The 17,071-nt window shown below is 43.5% G+C and overlaps 2 protein-coding genes across 20 annotated transcripts in view; both read left to right on the top strand.

The window, feature by feature from the left end:
- Positions 1-7,833, top strand: part of LOC144003105 (neurexin-2-like) — a 392,228-nt gene extending 384,395 nt beyond the window's left edge. For 8 of the 9 annotated variants that reach the window (XM_077498936.1, XM_077498934.1, XM_077498935.1 and 5 more), the window contains 2 exons: positions 741-819; positions 5,523-7,833. In XM_077498936.1, coding sequence (XP_077355062.1) covers positions 741-819; positions 5,523-6,400 — 957 coding nt within the window. In that variant the 3' untranslated portion in view covers positions 6,401-7,833. The remainder of the gene's footprint in view (positions 1-740; positions 820-5,522) is intronic. The other variant, XM_077498938.1, reaches the window with a different exon arrangement.
- Positions 7,834-9,887: 2,054 nt separating this feature from the next.
- LOC144004249 (uncharacterized) lies at positions 9,888-16,669 on the top strand. Of its 11 annotated transcripts, XR_013279253.1 has the most exons (12): positions 9,888-10,136; positions 10,245-10,371; positions 11,052-11,180; positions 11,243-11,341; positions 11,503-11,577; positions 12,145-12,221; positions 12,283-12,332; positions 12,406-13,200; positions 13,272-14,243; positions 15,219-15,905; positions 15,990-16,055; positions 16,123-16,669. XR_013279253.1 is itself a non-coding variant. In XM_077501310.1 (10 exons), the coding sequence occupies exons 3-7, from the start codon at positions 11,156-11,158 to the stop codon at positions 12,313-12,315; spliced, it is 309 nt and encodes a 102-aa protein (XP_077357436.1). In that variant the 5' UTR covers positions 9,888-10,136; positions 10,245-10,371; positions 11,052-11,155; the 3' UTR covers positions 12,316-12,332; positions 12,406-13,200; positions 13,272-14,441; positions 14,841-16,669. The 11 variants fall into 11 exon arrangements, 2 of the variants coding, with proteins under 2 accessions (XP_077357436.1, XP_077357434.1); XR_013279249.1 differs by having other exon boundaries at positions 15,219-16,055; XR_013279250.1 differs by having other exon boundaries at positions 15,990-16,669.
- Positions 16,670-17,071: the final 402 nt, after the last annotated feature.

A 17,071-nucleotide genomic window follows, 5' to 3' on the forward strand; every position in this document is an offset into this window, starting at 1 on the left:
TAACAGTAAATCCTGTAGAGTTAATTTGACTCTAAACTGAGTCTATGCCGTCCCATTCTAAATACATGTAAACAAAATATCAGTTGCTAATGCATTTGAAGTTGGCAAAAGAACAGAAAGTATCTTACGGCACAGCACGGGTGGCCCCATAGGTTGATTTTTGCCGCATGTACAAATTCAAGTTCTGCTGATGCAGCACGGCCTGCTAAAGAAAGCGTGAGCGTATTCGGGGCCAACCCAAATTTCAATTCCTCCACGAGCTCTGAGCGGCTTTCCACCCTGATAGCTTTGATCACAGGTGAATAATACGCTCTGACACTTTGAATCAAAATGAGAGATATGTGACCTGGATATGCTATCAGAACCTTGTACAACTAAGATCCTGGTCTAAATGACTGTCACAAGAGCTTTCTGAGGCAAACTTGTCTCCTTTCGGCTTCATTTGTGACAAAAGCATGCGGCAGGAAACACAATTCCAATGCAAGACGTTTAAAGGGGACTGCATGGGGCCTTTGAAAGTGCTTTTTGACAAGGCTTTTTCTTATGCTGCCAGCAAGACGCTGGAAGCTGGAAAATGAAAAAACAGTTTTAAACAAAGAGTCAAGGATATTTATTGCTCACTTGTAAGAAGTGCACAATGATTTATTAAGGGCTTGAGTTTAAAAAAAAAAGCCATTTTGATGGAATAGAAACATTTGAATGGGCATTTTTTTCTTTTCTTTGTGTTTGTGTGTTTGCAGAATGCGGATGAAATTTTGGTAGCTTCCGCCGAGTGTCCGAGCGATGACGAAGATTTGGAGGAGTGCGAGCCTGGAAACGGTGAGTCGACTCGGTGGGGGGTTTGCGATGCTCGTTCTACCAAGTGAGGTTGTACGACTTGGGGGTTCTTGTGCACGACTGCGCTACTACCCTCGCTATGCAGCTGGGATTGGCCAGATGTGGATCCCAAGGTAGGCCATCGGGTCCGGTGATTTTGCAAAGTAATTAATTTCAGTTTTGTAAGGGATCACACTGATCCCTTATTTCAGTATTTTATTCGAAATGCGAATAAGTCCATAATCTGTGCTGCGCCTTTCCAAATAAAAACGAGCTGTTGTGAAATGATGCAGCTTGGCTTGTGCATGCTCGCCATGCAACTCTTCCCACCTATACATTGTTTCGACATCTTGCCCTTGGAGATGCATATATAGAGGGTAAAAGGGATCTGGGAAGCTCAAAGTGTAACGCTCTCCTGCGGTTGCTCCGTAGGTGGCTGAGACAGAAATAGAGACTCGATTCTCTTCTTATCGAATGCAGGAATGGGTTTTTTTTTTCTTCTTCTTCTTCTTTCGGAGGTGGATGCTACGCCCGGGCTTAATCTCCCGTGGAGAAGCTCAACTAACTCTCTGATATGCCCACACAGGTGCATGCACACAGTGATTGGCAGACAGGCTGCTCCTTTACGCAGAAAAGACACCTGTCTCTCTCTTTCATGATCCCTTTGTGGGTGTTTGGAAGTTTTAATGGCGAAATACCAAACCTGCTCCCTATCGCACCCTCCAGACGCCAAAACCGGCGCCAGCCAGGCAAAAGCCAAAGGAGTCAAATCGGCTCCACTGGGACTGAAAGTCTTGAATGTATCTTAGTACGTTAGTCCACATGGTGTGCATCTGCATTGGAATTTACCGTGAATAATTTAGCCACAGCTCGACATTTCTGCGGTCCATAGAAGCCGAGAGAAAGGTACGACCAGAGGAAGAGAAAAAAAGCTCACAGTGGATGCTAATAAGTTGAAGCAGCCGATGCAGAGGAGGAGGAGAAGCAGAGAAAGCGCTGCCTTGCCAACCACTAAGCCTCATTAATTGTGGAGTGGCACAGATCGGGATGGAATACAGGCTGGGACGCGAGACCGAGAAGTGGAAATTCCCGCCTTCTCCGGCAGGTTAATTAAACTTTGACTTTGTTGGGCAGCCATAATTACATGAGACAATTAAACCTTGGCTGGGTTCCTGCAGTAATGTTAATGAGTGGGGGGACCACATGAGTGTATAAGGAGGTGGCAAATCCAGGTCCAGAAAGTGGAAACCCTGCTGCCCCATCTCTATGCAGCTTTAGGAAGTGTTCCTCTAATTTTACTAGTTAGCTAGTTGTGCTGGACGAGAACTGCACAAATGTTTAGATGCTGTCTCTATTCATTCAGCTCTGCATTTATATAGCCTTTTATAACAACCAACACTGTTTTCTTCAGATGGAAACAGCAGAGGCTCCAGAATGGAACCCTGCGGAACACCATACGTTCCGTGATACATGTGAATTCATATTGCACAATGCACATATTTGTCCAACTACTTTCTGAGTTAGTATGAAGGGATTACACTAATAAAGAAATCATGCAATGTACCATCACAACAGCCACAAGTCAACTACTGAGTGCACCAAATTCCCTACAGCACAGATAGGCCAAGCATTTTAGTGTGAGAATCTGCAGTCAATTAATGGCAGTATCATATAACGAAACATTTGAGTCGGGTGTGTGTCTTGACCGCCGCCGAACCCCTGAGACTGACTCATCGAACCCCTGGAGATAAGTTAAGAACCAATGTTCTAATATCTGCTAATATATTCCACCTGCGGTCTGATGAGATCCATTGCCGTTTGAGAAGAAGCACTCGTTGGCCAGGCTCATTTTCAGCGCTGGAGTTTCAGGGCTCAGACCGGCCTACTTTAGCTCACATTTTAATAAAAGTACACAATTTCACAGTTGGTGTATCAATGTAAAATAGATTAACATTCCCTCCAATGATATTCATATCGCATTTGATCAAAAAATGTAATTTATAATTGAATGCTCTTACAAGAGTACAGTCTTTGTTTATTTCTGATTTGTTTGTTTCTATTCGTGGATTAAAGTTTTGCTACTTTTGATCTTAAATTATTGTAACTCGGTGACATCCTTAGTAAGAAAGGCAGGCAGTCAATGCTATATATAATGGCCTATCAGGTGATTGGTGGTACAGCTGATTAACAATGAGACAGTCAACCTAAGATGATGTGGAAACTCTTTATTTATGGGCTGATTGCGATTTGCAGCCAGAAATATAGGACGGCCCACCGGGAATTGTCCCGCCTCTCCAGATGGCCCAGTCCAGGCCTGCTCGTGGCTAAAGCCAGACTTGTGGCAGCATTTTTACTTTCTGGAGCTGGATTTGCCACCTCTGAATCGATCAAGAAAGGCCATTTTAATCTCAACAGTCTCCACCTCGGAATGACCTCATCTCGCTTATCTCCGAGGTACTTGTAAGTCTCAACATGACGGGAAGAGTAGCGCTTTGAGGAGCTCCTCAATAAAGTGGCACACCGTCATCCCGCCGCACGAGCGAAGCATTTGTAAACATCTCATGAAGAGCGCCATCGCGCCGATGATATGAAGCCGGCGTGTCGCCACTGTGGATTTTTCCATCTGCAGCCCAATCACAGCCGAATTACCGAGCGCCTCGCACTCCCGGCAACCTTTTTCGCTGTAAATATTTGAAACGGCCGCCAGCGGCCCCGATGTGACGGTCGAGCTAACGATGTTTGTCAGGAGGACGACACGGCCGCATCAGCGCCCATCTGCCCGGCGCTCCTTCTGAGTAAATAGAAGCGCGGGTGACTCATCGCCCGTGCGTGCTGGAGATAAAGAAGATGTTTCATCATGCCAGCTTAACGCGCCGCTCCACCGTGGTCCAATCACGGGAGTCAAGGCCAATCAATCAGGCTGAATATCCCGCAGTCTCTCCTGTTTTATCGCTTATGTGCCAGCGTTAGACAGAGACAATCGCCGCGTTGTTATTCTCGATCAACGATGTCGCTCCATCCACGCTTGTTGAAATCTGGATTGAAGGGCCGCCGTTGGGTTTCCTGGCCTGTCCGAGCTGCGTAACGAGGGACGAGGGCCCAAGTCGCCCTCGGGCGCAGTCGCTTTGGGTGATGGGGGGAGAGGAGGAGGCGGGGGGGGGGGGGGGGGGGGGGGGGATTTTGGGGTTTAGGAGTTTGCTCTCAGTGTGTTTGAGGGCTAAGTTGCCACGTCGCCGCTTAGCTTATTCCAAAGCGATGCAGCATACAGGATCAAACCGGTTCGGGAAACGCATCTGACTTTGACAAGTCAGTTGGCACCACTCGGGAAAAAAAAAAAAAAGAAAAAAAAGTCTAAACTAATCGAGCCGACTTCTACTTTGTGCAACTCGTCTTTTTGTTCCTCCGAAGTGATCATCTGTCCTCACAGGCGTCAAGGTGAAACGCAGCCCGCAAACACACAAGAGCAAAGGAACACAAACGGGCGAAATGAACGTCATTGCCATGGAAACGAGACTTTCGCGCAAGTGAAAAGTATGAGAGAAGAATCTGCTTGAAGTTTGTTTCTTTCACAGCTCTCACATGTCTCTTCTCTTCAAGGTTGGGGGGGGGGATTATGTTCTGACATTTCTGTGGCTGTGAATGCATCAACCTTGATAATTTATGATTTGAAAAATGTTTGTTTTCGGGCGGGGGCTGAGCTGACCCGAGGCGGGCGTCCCATCCCCTTCTCCCTTCTGAGTGGCCCCCGATTCACCCCAAGTAAAAACCAAGCCGTGAAATTGTGATTTGATGCTTTCTTCTTCTTCTTCTGATCATGTGTTGCTATGAACTTGAACAACCCCCCCCTTCCCATGACCCGCCCCCACCCCCAACACTCCCTCTAAAATGTGCTGTTCTCATGTTGACTTCTGTTCTAACCATACACTTGCTTTATTTGAGCTTGAATGGTCATTCAATGGAGAGCTAAAGTCAAATGACATAACAGTGGCTTGACAATAAATTGGATCATTCAGAAATTTTTAGTGAATGCTAATTAAGACCTGTTTTACGTTACTTTTGGGAGGGAAGAGCGGGGCTGTGTTTGTATGCTATTGATTAGTTTGAAGCCTCCTATAGGACTAAATTAAGCTAATTATAGACGAGCCACACTCGCAAGCCCTTAAGGCCGAACGGAACCGATTTTCTCACAATAATTTGGCGGAGGGACGCTCAAGCTTTGAAGGTAAAAGTGGAGGTAAAGAAGGGAGGGGGGATGTTGATCACTATCCAAGAACAATCTTACACAGCTTTCTTTTTGTAATTTTTTTTTCATGCAAAAATCATGCGGCCAATTTGTTGATGTAAGTGACCTGAACCTCGTGGTTTGCTATCTTTCTCAACCAATCACAGCAGACACATCAGAGTGCTAGGTCAGACTCATGTCTAGTTTAGCATTTGATATTGTCCAGTGTAATTTGTAGTCTGCTTTTTACTTGTATGACTGACATAGCATGTAGTGTTAGCCAGGTTGAGGATAGAGAATGTTCTAGCAACATCTTGTAGTTTATCTCAGTCAACTAATGAGCGAGCTTAGACTTAATGAGTTAGAACTAACATCATGTGAAGTTGTAGTGCTGTACTAATAATGCTTCTGTTTTCATGGCGTGTTCAAGTTGAGTCTCGACTTCTGACCCGTTGCCCCCTCCGCTCTCTCTTTCTTGTCCTAGGAGGTGAAATAGTCTTGCCCATTATAACGGTGGACTCGATAGACCCCCCCTCCATGGCCACCCGCTACCCAGTAATCCCTCCACCCCCCACCACTTACCGCCCCTTCCTCACCCTACTCGAAACCACCAAAGAGTCCTTCCCCTTGCCCAACATGCGCCCCCCCTGCCCCATGGACCAGGAGGACTGCGAAGACAACGTGGAGGTGTCCGCGTACGGCTCGGGCGAGATGACCGAGTCGGACGACGAGGACTATTATAAAAACTCCCCCCTGGTCACCGACAGGACCGTCCTCCCGCCTCCCCCGGGAGCGGAGGGCCAAAACCCCCGAGACCGCCATTTCTCACGCCTCCCTTACGACCGCCTCCCGCCCGCGTCCTCCACCCCCACGGCCGACCCCGATCAGCTCAGCCCCCGCGTCAAGGGGGCGGCCGGCGGCAGCGGCAACAACATCCCGGCCGGCAAAATGAACACCCGGGATCAGGTGCTGCTGCCGCCGGCCCAGCCCTCGTCCGACCCGGGCCACCGCAGGGCGTCGGGAATAACCTACCCTCCCGATTTCCCCCACGCCCCCACTCCAGACCCCACGTCCCCCGAGAGAGGTCTACCGGGCGCCGTGGAGGTGCAGCAGTCGAGCAGCACCACGGGGATGGTGGTGGGCATCGTGGCGGCCGCTGCCCTCTGCATCCTCATCCTGCTCTACGCCATGTACAAGTACCGCAACCGAGACGAGGGCTCCTACCAGGTGGACCAGAGCCGCAACTACATCAGCAACTCGGCCACGCAGAGCAACGGCACCCTGGTGAAGGAGAAGCCGCCGAGCGCCGCCAAGACGGCCCCAAAGAACAAGAAGAACAAAGACAAAGAGTACTACGTTTGAGGGAGCGCCGGCCACGACACGCGGAGGCCGTTCGCGTTTGGGAGAGAGAGAACGAGAGGCGGCAAACGCGAACATCACTACCAGCCATCTTAACCGACGGCAGAGCTAACGTTTAGCATTGTTCCGAAGTCATTTCCTGTGCCAACAACCGATTGGGTTCAGTTACTTTCTCCAGTACTGTATAGAAACACCATCAGTATCAACGACAACACTTATCCAGTGCCACGTCCTCGCCATCTCTCTCCTCTCTCTCGCTCGCCCTCCTGCCATGTCGACGGCGCTCAGCAGATGGCGCCACGCGAACTCTGCCGTGTTTCAAGCATGTAGTATTCATCGAGGACAAAGAAATACGCGTTTTCTTTCCGTGGAGTTGTGAGGACAAAAAAAAAAAAAAAAAAAAAAAAAAAAAAACTAAAACATAGTAGCAATTCACCTGCGATATCACTGCGGAAGACTCCGGACTAGGATGGCCAAATTCCCCTCGGATTTCTGTGTCGTGTTTCTGGCGCCCCCAGGTGGGCAAGCGGAGAAACTGTCTCTACAGCAACCATCAAAGCGGGGGGGAAAAAAGCTCGCCGACCAGTCGACCTCTGCTCTCTTTGACGCGAAATATACAGACAGAGACGGAGAGTTGGCCGAGACAGTGTAGCTATGACTCTGTTGACGTCCGAACCATTTCACCGCCTGAAATCCGCAGAGGCTGCCGGTCAGGAAGCGCGCAGCGGTCACTCTCTTGGCTTTGAGAAAGGACAGAATGGAAATTCTGCAGCGGAGAGCGAGCCTCGAAGGGCCTCTCCGGAGCCTGGACGGACTGAAGTGCAGCCTTTGCGGTTCTTTGTCAGCTCCTGGAAGACGGGAGTTATCAAGTACTCTAGTGTTCCAATTTTCTCAGCTCTATTAAAAGAAGACAAATGTACCATGATAAGAAAAAAAAAAGCCGAAAAAAGTTTGTGAAATGTCTAAATATTTGCCATCACAAAGAGAAACGTGTTCCCTCCTGATGATCATTCCTGTTTGCTAAAAGAAAAAGAAAAAAGTCCTCACTCGTGCGCAATGAGGAAAATCTTTTTTTTTTCTTGTTATTGGTTTGCCTTTGGTAAATTTGGGGTATGTACTTGTTCATCATGCTTACTCAAATCTATTTTTTGTCCTGCAAATTTGTTTCTTTTCTCCGTGTGGCAGATATGTCCCTTTATCCACCCAACTGTTTTCTAATGATTGCTTTTCTATCTCTTTGTGTCTGTATACTGACAGACCTGCGCCATCATTCCACTGCCAATTTTGTTTTTTGTTTTTTTCGTAATCTCTGCCTCACCTCATACTACCCAGATAGCTCCCTGTTCTTTCTAAATGTTATTGTAAAGTGTTCAAGTGAGATGACTCTAAATATGTGTACATTAACAGAGGGAATACACTTGGTTATATACTTCTTACTTCCTGTGTGGTGTCTTTTTTTCTTTCTTTTTTTTTTTTCCATTCCATGCTAAATAAACACAATAGTTTGATATCCAGATAGATTGTAATAACAGATTCAATTTTTACTGGGCTGGCAGTGAATGAATTAAAGGTCATTTTTACTAACTTCATAGAATCTACGTAATTTTCCAGTTTTATTATCATATTTTCAACACCACTTGGGCAAAGTGCAATTTTCAGGTCTAATAATGAGGCGTATGCAGAAGAAGAGGTGTAAAGAAGATGTTTGACGAGCAAGTGAGGAATCACAGAAGCGGACACAAGCCACATACCGAATGTATAATAACACCCATGAATAGTCAAATTGTGGTGTGTGTAGTTTTCAAAGCAGTAGAAAAACGAGTACTGTGAGCAGAGATGAGAGAGGCTTTGCGTCTAGGTCATCCCTCCCTGACTATTTTGGCCTAGTTACCATGGCGACCACCATCCTCGTCCTCATGAGAATGTTTTGGATGAATGCAAAGACAGACGCAGTATTGTCCACACCCCAAAGATGAAGCGCTGCCTAAGCCCCATGCAAAGATCTATTGAATACAAACAGGGCCAGCAATACACTACTTTGTATTATAAGTACTCATAGTCCACAGCATACCATTATTATGCGATGTTACATATTCTGGCAGAACATGTAACATGAAAAACAATACAAAAAAAAAAAAATTGTGAACCACATTAGTGGTTAAAAGATGCAAAAATTCAAATTGATTTTCAGCCTTTCTCTTTAGGGAAATGCACTTATTGCACGTTTGCGAAAGCTTGGCTGAATCATATAGATTTTTAAAAATTACACATATCAATATTTGCTTTAAGGCAAGTTAAGTAGGAAATGCCTATTAAAGTCAGCGTGATTTACACGATACTTATATAATCAGTAGTCCTTGTCCTCATCTCAGTAGATGCCTTTGAGTCTGAAAAGGTTACGACATCGCCAAACAGCAGTGAGTGAGGCTTGTTCCATTGTCGTTCCACGTTGCCACATCCAAAATGGCGTCGTCATGTACGTATTATTTAAGGCAGCAATATCTACGGCTTCATCTGTAGGATATAAAATGCTGATGCATTTCACTGAACACCCGTACTGTATAAAAATGTTTTGCATTTTACAGTTGTACAGCTCCCAAACACTTTAAAACAATTTCTAATTAATCAGATAAATTTTATTTAATATATTATAAATGTAATGCATTACCAAAAAAGTTGGCCAAACTAAACTGTAAAGGAATTGCGTACTGGTGAGGGAAGTAATTCCTTCAAAATTTAGGAAGCGTTTACGGCCTTAGAAAAAAAAATAAATTAAAGTTTGCAAACAATACGCACAAAAAAACAAAATCTAACAGATGGCGGGGCCGTGATTAGTGAACCGCGTAGAACGCTGCCATTTTCTGTCACTTGTGTGACAGGTCACTGACCACAGGGTGGCGCAAAACTGCACCCGACGGTTTTGGTTAAATTGCTCATTATAAAGAGGATACCGGCGACTAAAGTAACATTTTAAAGGTAGACATGCATCTTGTGTAGCCTAATGGATTCCGCCCGTTTTTTTGGGGTTTTTTTTTTTTTTTTTCAATGTTTTGTTTTGTTTTTTTAAGTACACGACTCAGTTTTGTTCATATAGAGCAATTTAGAGCATAGCAGCTTGTTTAAATCTTCCAATACACACTTTTGTAATCTTAATGATTCTGTCATCTCTCGTCCAAATCTTATGAAAGATGTATTTTTTTTTTTTAAATCGTTACTATGTAGACATGTTAATCTCAATGTACATTTATTTAGTTTAATCTGCAACATCCACACGAAGGCTTATTTAAATGCCGTGTTTCATGTAAATAAAAGTGCACAAAACAACATGAAGCATAGTAAAAATAAAATAACTTCTTTTTTTTTTCTCCACTTTTTTTGCTTGCCATAGTATGTGTACATGACACCACTTGCCACAAAGCGGCGCCAGACCCCTACTGAAAGCTGATCTGCCGACTTCCGGCTTGCGTGTGGCGGGAAAATATGTCCTAAATCCGGAAGTGGTGCAGTTTTTGGAACGCTGTCGTGGCTCGTGGTAGAAAATGGACGCCTACCTCATAAACTTGTACAGGGAGCCACGCTTGTTTTGTGGCTCAGATGTGTGCAATGTCTGAATAAGTCATGGTTTGCTAGCGGCGCCCATTGCGTCTTTCGTTTAATTTTCCAGTATTTCAGATGTTTTAGGTTTTAGTTTTTAATGGTGACCCGCTCGCTTTTTTTATGCCCCCGACAGCCGTATGAGGTATTGCATTTGTAATTGCACTTATTTTTTTCCATCTGTCTATTTATTGTGGAGGGTTAATAGCTATGGTGTGCAATTTTTATTTTTATTTTTTTGCCAAACAAGCAGATAAGGAAGCCATGTTGGCTTTGATTGGCGTTTGGTCAGCCCTGCAGGTCAAATTGGAGACAGGTGTGTGCAAGGGCATTCATCAACTGCAGTGCACAAGTGCGGCAAAATGGCGACCGTCACCAAGGTGAGCACTCTAGCAAATGTTTGTGCTTTGTTCCCGTTCCTCTGGTAACGTTACATGCAAGTAGTTTGCCCTTAGTAATCATTTTTTGCAACCGCTTAACTTGCTGTTTGAACATTGCATAGAAAGTAAATTTAAATTCTAAAAATCAATTTTATTTTTATTTTATTGTCAATTTTCGTTGGTATTAAGGCAGCGATGGCTGAAACACACGAGGGTAATATACAAACACAAATGAAGTTGGCACAATAACTTTGTACGTTTTCCCCATAAATTTAGGAACCAAGTGACACAACAAACGTGACTTGACATGACGTTTTGATTGTTGTCAAACTATCTGAGGGGAGCATCTGAATTGTGACCAGGAGGGGGCATGCCTTTGTTGACTAAAGCTTTTGATGATGGTGATATTTTTTTGTTAGAAAGATCTGATTGCAGTGAGTGCAGGTATGGAAAGTGTTGGGAGAACTGATAGTTGTTACATGCTGGTGCAGTCAAGTGCTGTTTGCAAGATCTTGCTGGAGTTGTTTGACTTGTCTGGATCCAGAGCAGCTTTCTGTTGGTTGTTTGGCAAGTTAAAAGCTGGTGTGCACAGTGTAGGGAGGGTTTGAGGCAGGAGTTCATCATATTGATAAACACACTGTTGTTGTTGTGTGTTTTGTTTTTTTTGTTTTTTGTCTCAGCACCAGGTCGTACAAGAGGACCTGGACCTTGTTTTTGACAAAATGACCAAGCAGAAAAAAAACGGTGACCAAAGTGCAAGGAATCACGTTAATTTGTGTTATTAATGTTTGAAGAGGGAGCCGACAAAGGTAAGAAACCGCGTCAACTCCTGGTAAATAACAAGTGGCACTACGACAGGTTGTTGTTGCAGAGCTCAAATGGCACAAGGGAAAGGAGCAACTCCACACATCAAATGAAGAATCTAGCGGCACAAGGAGAGTCTGCGGCATGGCTGAATGGTCAACAGGAGGTTTAACTATTTTTATGTAACGTTTAGTTGAGTGCCATTTTTTTTCCCCTTTCAAGTTTTGGCACTCTTAAGTATGCTGTCAGGGTCATTTCAAAATGTTTGTTTTTGTTTGTTTTTTCCCCCCTCTTGTGATCTGTCTTGCATGGATGCCTGTGTTGCAGGGCAGAACGTTGGAGATGAAGTGACCAGCATCAAACTTTTTTCTTTTGCGATGATGATGATGGATGAGACACAAGGTGAGTAAACAAACCCAAAAAAAAAATCATGGACACGTATGGTGGTCAGAAAATTTGAATGAGGTAAAAATTTCAATAATGAGTTTCAAAAAGTGAAGCTTGCATCTTAAATTTAGTTCACATGCAGTGAAATCTAAATCCTTTGTTTGAATTTTGATGATTTGGCAGAAGGCCCCAAGAATAAAAATAAATTCAGTCTTTCACAAAATGAGTCCATTTCATGTGACAAACATAAGAATCTCAAACGCAGAAATGTCGGCCTTCTGGAGGTGTCTTCACGTCATCTGCCCTCAGCTCTTTGTTGAGCCTCCTTTTACGCTCCTGATGGCATCAAGGCCACATTGCCTGGAGATGATCAGCCTTTGGCCCAGTTCATGTGTTTTTGTAGCCCAAGATTTTTTGATATTGACCTTTACATGGTCTGCAGTTCAGGGTTTCTGTTACCTTGTCTTCCTCATCAATTTTCACTGGGTTTTCTTTTTGAAACATTACCTCAAAATTCAAATTTTCTGACCAGCCTAGGTATTGTAGCCCTAAAGTAACTGACTGCGCCCCACACCTCTCCAGCTTTCGCCTCCCTGTATTCACTGTTCATGTCCTGCAAGTTGGATGTGTGGAGAAGCACGAGGAGCCAGCGGATGACTGTAAGGATGACACGCGTGTGCACACATAAAGTGAGTTGGACATAAGATTTTTTTTTTTCAGGAATCACGTTCATTCATGTTATTAAAAGGTTGAAGAGGGATCCGACAGAGGTAACAAAACACGTCAACTACCGGTAAATAAACTAGTGGCACTATTACAGGTTTGTTGTTGTTGTTGTTGCAGCGCTCAGATGGGACAAGGAGCAGCTCTACACATCAAATGAAGAATCTAGCGGCACAGGGAGAATATGTGGCATGAGTGAATGGTCAACAGGACAGAACATAAAATGTTCTCAGCGATCACTGATAATAAAGCACTTCTCATTCATCAAGAAGACAGATGTCACCGACACGACATCTCGCATTGGCTCAGCGGGACAGTCAATACGATATTGTCCAATGTGTGCATTTATGGTGTGTGAAAATCCATGGTAAAGTTAAGACTTTTTGCCAATATTTTTCTAAAGCTTTGACTCCCACCCCTTGACTCAAACATGATAAATCTGCAGGGCCCACGGGCGAGGAAGGAGACTGGTTGCTAAGTCGCAGGTCCCTTGTCAAGGTTTCCTCAGATGGGGTTTAGGTCGGGGGATTCTGCAAACTGTGGGCTCAAGAAGCCCTTTGAGATGGTATTTGGGACTAACAGGCACTTCACTTCCTTCAGCAGGGAATAGGAGGAGTTGAGTCAAACTGAACCACAGCAGCGTCAAAAGTCAACAGTGCGCATCGTGCAAGTCATCATGTGCGTTCATTTTCTTGTTTTTCGGGGTAGAGAAGATGAGAAATAGTTGTTTGGCATGTGTGGGCGCCCAGCAGCTTTTTTTTGAGTTGACATGCGCAGTTGCAGGCTTTGAGTGAGGACTCCATCATATAGCGCAACATAAATGCATCCTGCGGTATTTGTTCTTCTGTTAGGCTGAAGTAAAGAGACCAACAAATGGTCCGCTGCTCCAGATGAACGGCTTCGCCTTCCCTTTAGGCAAGTGTGCAATTATTGCACGTCAACATGGATGACAACACATTCACATGAGTCTTTTCTTTTTCCCGCAGTGTTCCAAAACAAAAAAGGTGCTTGTGGATGCTACGCTAAAGAGCAGAACATGAACCATACAGGGAGAGTATCTTTTTGTTCTACATGCTGTTTGTCTTTACTGTCACCAACTCACTGGGTGTGCACCAACTCACACTGACTGCATGCTTGTCCTTTTTGTCCTGAGCTGTGCATCCAATCAAAAATGATGATGATGAAGCCTGTTTTTACATCTATGCATGGTTCTGTTGTTGTTTTTGTTTTTTGTTTTATATTCTGGATGAAACTGAAGCTTCCTTTACTTCTGTATATCCCAAATGATCTTTTCTGCTTGAATTAAAATTGGAACGTCATTTCATGTTGTCTGTTTGAGACATTGTGGAGGAACTACAGTGTTCCAGAAAATACCCACAATAAGTGAAATCCGCAAAGTAGTTAGCTTTGTTTTACATTTGTTTTAAATGGTTTAAGTCTCTAAAATCCCTCACCACACAGTTTATAAAATTCTCATTTGAAGCATTTAAGTTTTCTTGTATTTCTTTTAAACAGTGTTCAAACCTTCATAAATGTTATAAAATAACTACAATAATGTTTAAAAAAAAAATGCATACAAAATTGCACTAAACAAAATCCGTAATACAGCAAGGCTGCAAAAAGTGAACCGCGTTATAGCAAGGGAACACTGTACATGCATGATGCATTTAATGATTACAAAATATGTATTTCACTAATTTTGACAAGAATACTATGCAATAAAACTTCAAACCCAGAATAAAACAAACGTGTCTAACGTCTTTCACAATTGGCGCAAGAAAAAAAACAATGTAAAAGCTTTACTTACCAGGAAAAAAAACCCAAAAAAAGAAACCCAAGAAATTGTACAGTACTGTATTTGTTTTTGCAGGCTCTGCCACGAGCCGGTTGGGATCAAAGGCTGTGCAGGGGAACCAGTCCAGTTGACGCGCCAATCAAATAAGTGCAACAGAACTACGGTAATCTGCTTTGGTTTCTGATGCTTTTTTTTTTTCTGTGTGCATTCCGCACCAAGCGACCGTGGCAAGGTCTTAGGTGGGCCACATCCCCGCCGGCGACGGCCGTGTGGAGGTTTCTGCAGCGATTGACGAGGCGAAGTCTTCAGCGGTGCTTCAATTCATCAAATGGAGTCTTGATTTGAAATTTCACTACATTGAGTTAAGTGTTGTCTACTTAGTAACCGTTGCAGCCTGGATGGACCACGGGTTTATTAAAAAGTCTGTTTTTAGGTTCTGTGACCACAATCAGGGTTGGGAGTGAATATTTTCAAAAAATATACCTAAGAATTTTTGAAGACGCGCACAAATGTTGCACACGAAAAGAGTAGGGGTCCACGAAAGTTTGCATTTCATGAGCGGCGCAGTGTTGCGAGGTGTGCGCGTGTTTCGTTTTATAGGGTTCATTCAAGGTTGCAAAGACGCTCGCAAACTGCTTGTTCAGATGGGATTTAGGTCGGGATGCTGCGAACCTTTGACCATCTGTGGGTTCAAGAAGCCCGTTGAAATTGTATTTGTGAGGGGCTAGACTAGACAAATGCGCTTGATTTGTTTTTGCAGGAAGGAGCCGGAGTCCGTCGAGTTGAACTACAACAGCATCAAGTCGGCAGTGACCATCGTGCAAGTTGTGCTTTCGTGTGGTCTTTTTTTTTTTTTTTTTTATTTATTTTTTTTATTATTATTATAAAGGGTAGAAGATGAGTCTGACAAGTTGTTTGGCATGTTTGAGCTGACATGCAGTGCAGGCTTTGAGTGAGGACTCCATCATATAGCGCAACATAAATACAACCTACAGTATTTGTTCCTGTTTCAGGCTGAACTGAAGAGAGACCAACAAATGTCCTGCAACTAGAAATGAACGGCTTTGCTGCTGTTGAGACAAGTGTGCATGTCAACATGGATGACAACACATTCAGATGAGTTTTCTTTGTCCTGCAGCGCTCCCAAACAAAGTTGTGGATGCTATGCTGAAGAGCAAAACAGCCATACAGGGAGAGTATCTTTTTGTTCTACTTGCTATGTTTGTCGTCACTGTCACCAACTCACTGGGTGTGCACCAACTCACACTGACTGCATGCTTGTCCTTTTTGGCCTGAGCTGTGCATCCAATCAAAAATGATGATGAAGCCTTTTTGTACATCTATGAAATGTTCTTCTTTTCAACAGGTTCATTATTCTGGATGAAACTGAAGCTTCCTTTTTACTTCTGTATGTTCCAGATGTGTTTTTCTGCTTGAATTAAAATTGTAATATTTCGAGTTGTCACTTTGAGACATTGTGGAGGGAGTAGATTACATGCATGATGCATTTAATATTCCAATTATAGGACTGTCTCAGAAAATATTGTGATAAAGTCCTTTATTTTCTGTAATTCAACTTTTAAAAAAAAATGTCATACATTGTAGATTCACTTGGAAACACTTGCCGGTGTTTCGAGTTAGACGATTCAAGTGATTAGTTGAATAGCCTACTTGTATCCTTTTCATGATATTCTAATTTGAGATAGGATATTTGAGTTTTGTTTAATCTGTAAACCATGTTTTTCAGGGTAGAAGAGAAGTCTGACAAGTTGTTCAAGTCGTTTGGCGTGTTTGGGGGCCGAGCAGCGTTTTCATTTGAGTTGACGTGTGCAGTGCAGGCTTTGTGTGAGGACTCCATCGTTATTCAGCAACATGAATGAAACCTTTTTTTTTTTCCTTCCCGTTTCAGGCTGAAGAACAAGAAATGCACACAAACGTCTTGGAGCTGAAGATGAACGGCTTTATAGCGCCTGAGGCGAGTGTACAATTATTGCACGTCAACATGGATGACAACATGAGTCTATTTTCGTCTGATCACAAAGGTGCTTGTGGATGTTGCGCCCCTTGACGAGCAGAGCTACCAACCTGACAGGGAGAGTATGTCTTTTGTTTTACTTGCTGTGTGTGTCTCCACTCTGTCACAAACTCACTGGGTGTGCACTGACTGCATTTTTGTCCTGAGTAGTGCGTCCAATCAAAATGATAATGAAGCCTCTTTGTACATCTATGAAATGTTCTTCTTTTCAACAGTTTTTCTTATTCCGGATGAAACAGAAGCTTGCTTAACTTCTGTATATTTCAAATGTGTGGTTTTTTTTTTTCTTTTCTTTTGCGCTTGCTAGAATTAAAAATGTAACCTGAATGCAAGTTGTACATTTGAGACATTGGCGAGGGAATACATGTATGATGTATTTAATGGTTGCAAGTATGTACAGTTTCACTGAATTTTGCCAAACCTGCTGTGTAACAAAACAAAACCATTTACAATGAAGCAGTAAACATGTTTGGCATTTTTCAGAACAAACTTTTAAAAAAAAAAAAAAAAGCATCTAACTTTACTTTATAGAAAAAAAGAAATTTGTACTGTAAATAAAAGCATACATCCTGATGATATTGTTGTAAATTGAAGTTGTGAATAAAGTGAGGCTTTTTGTTGTGGTCGGAGTTGTTTTTCCCCCTTCCCCTCATGTACTCATGTCGGGGATGGTGACGGCAATCTGCTGATGGCGCTTCTGCGGCCGCCTGCTGTCAGTGTGCGCTTCAGGTACGTACCTGTGACTGCGTTCAAGTGACCCTCAACACCTCAAACTGAGGTTTGCGCGCTCCCTTTCAATCTAGCCATGACCTGAAATCATTCAATGTTGTAGGCCAGGAGACCAATTATAACCAAAATAAAAAAAAACGCCTTACTATACATGGTCGTTTATTTAATACAATAAAAAACGCCTTACTATACATGGTCCTTTTTTTAATAAAATAAAAAAACGCCTT

The sequence above is a fragment of the Festucalex cinctus genome, chromosome 16 (genome assembly GCF_051991245.1).
Source record: "Festucalex cinctus isolate MCC-2025b chromosome 16, RoL_Fcin_1.0, whole genome shotgun sequence".
In the NCBI taxonomy this organism is placed as follows: domain Eukaryota; kingdom Metazoa; phylum Chordata; class Actinopteri; order Syngnathiformes; family Syngnathidae; genus Festucalex; species Festucalex cinctus.

Excerpts from the sequence above, each read along its gene's own strand:
- LOC144004249 (XM_077501308.1), top strand. The coding sequence starts at position 11,156 with ATGTTTGAAGAGGGAGCCGACAAAG. Across the intron at positions 11,342-11,502 it reads GGCTGAATGGTCAACAGGAG|GGCAGAACGTTGGAGATGAA; the intron begins GTTTAACTATTT and ends CCTGTGTTGCAG. Across the intron at positions 11,578-12,144 it reads GATGATGGATGAGACACAAG|CTTTCGCCTCCCTGTATTCA; the intron begins GTGAGTAAACAA and ends ACACCTCTCCAG.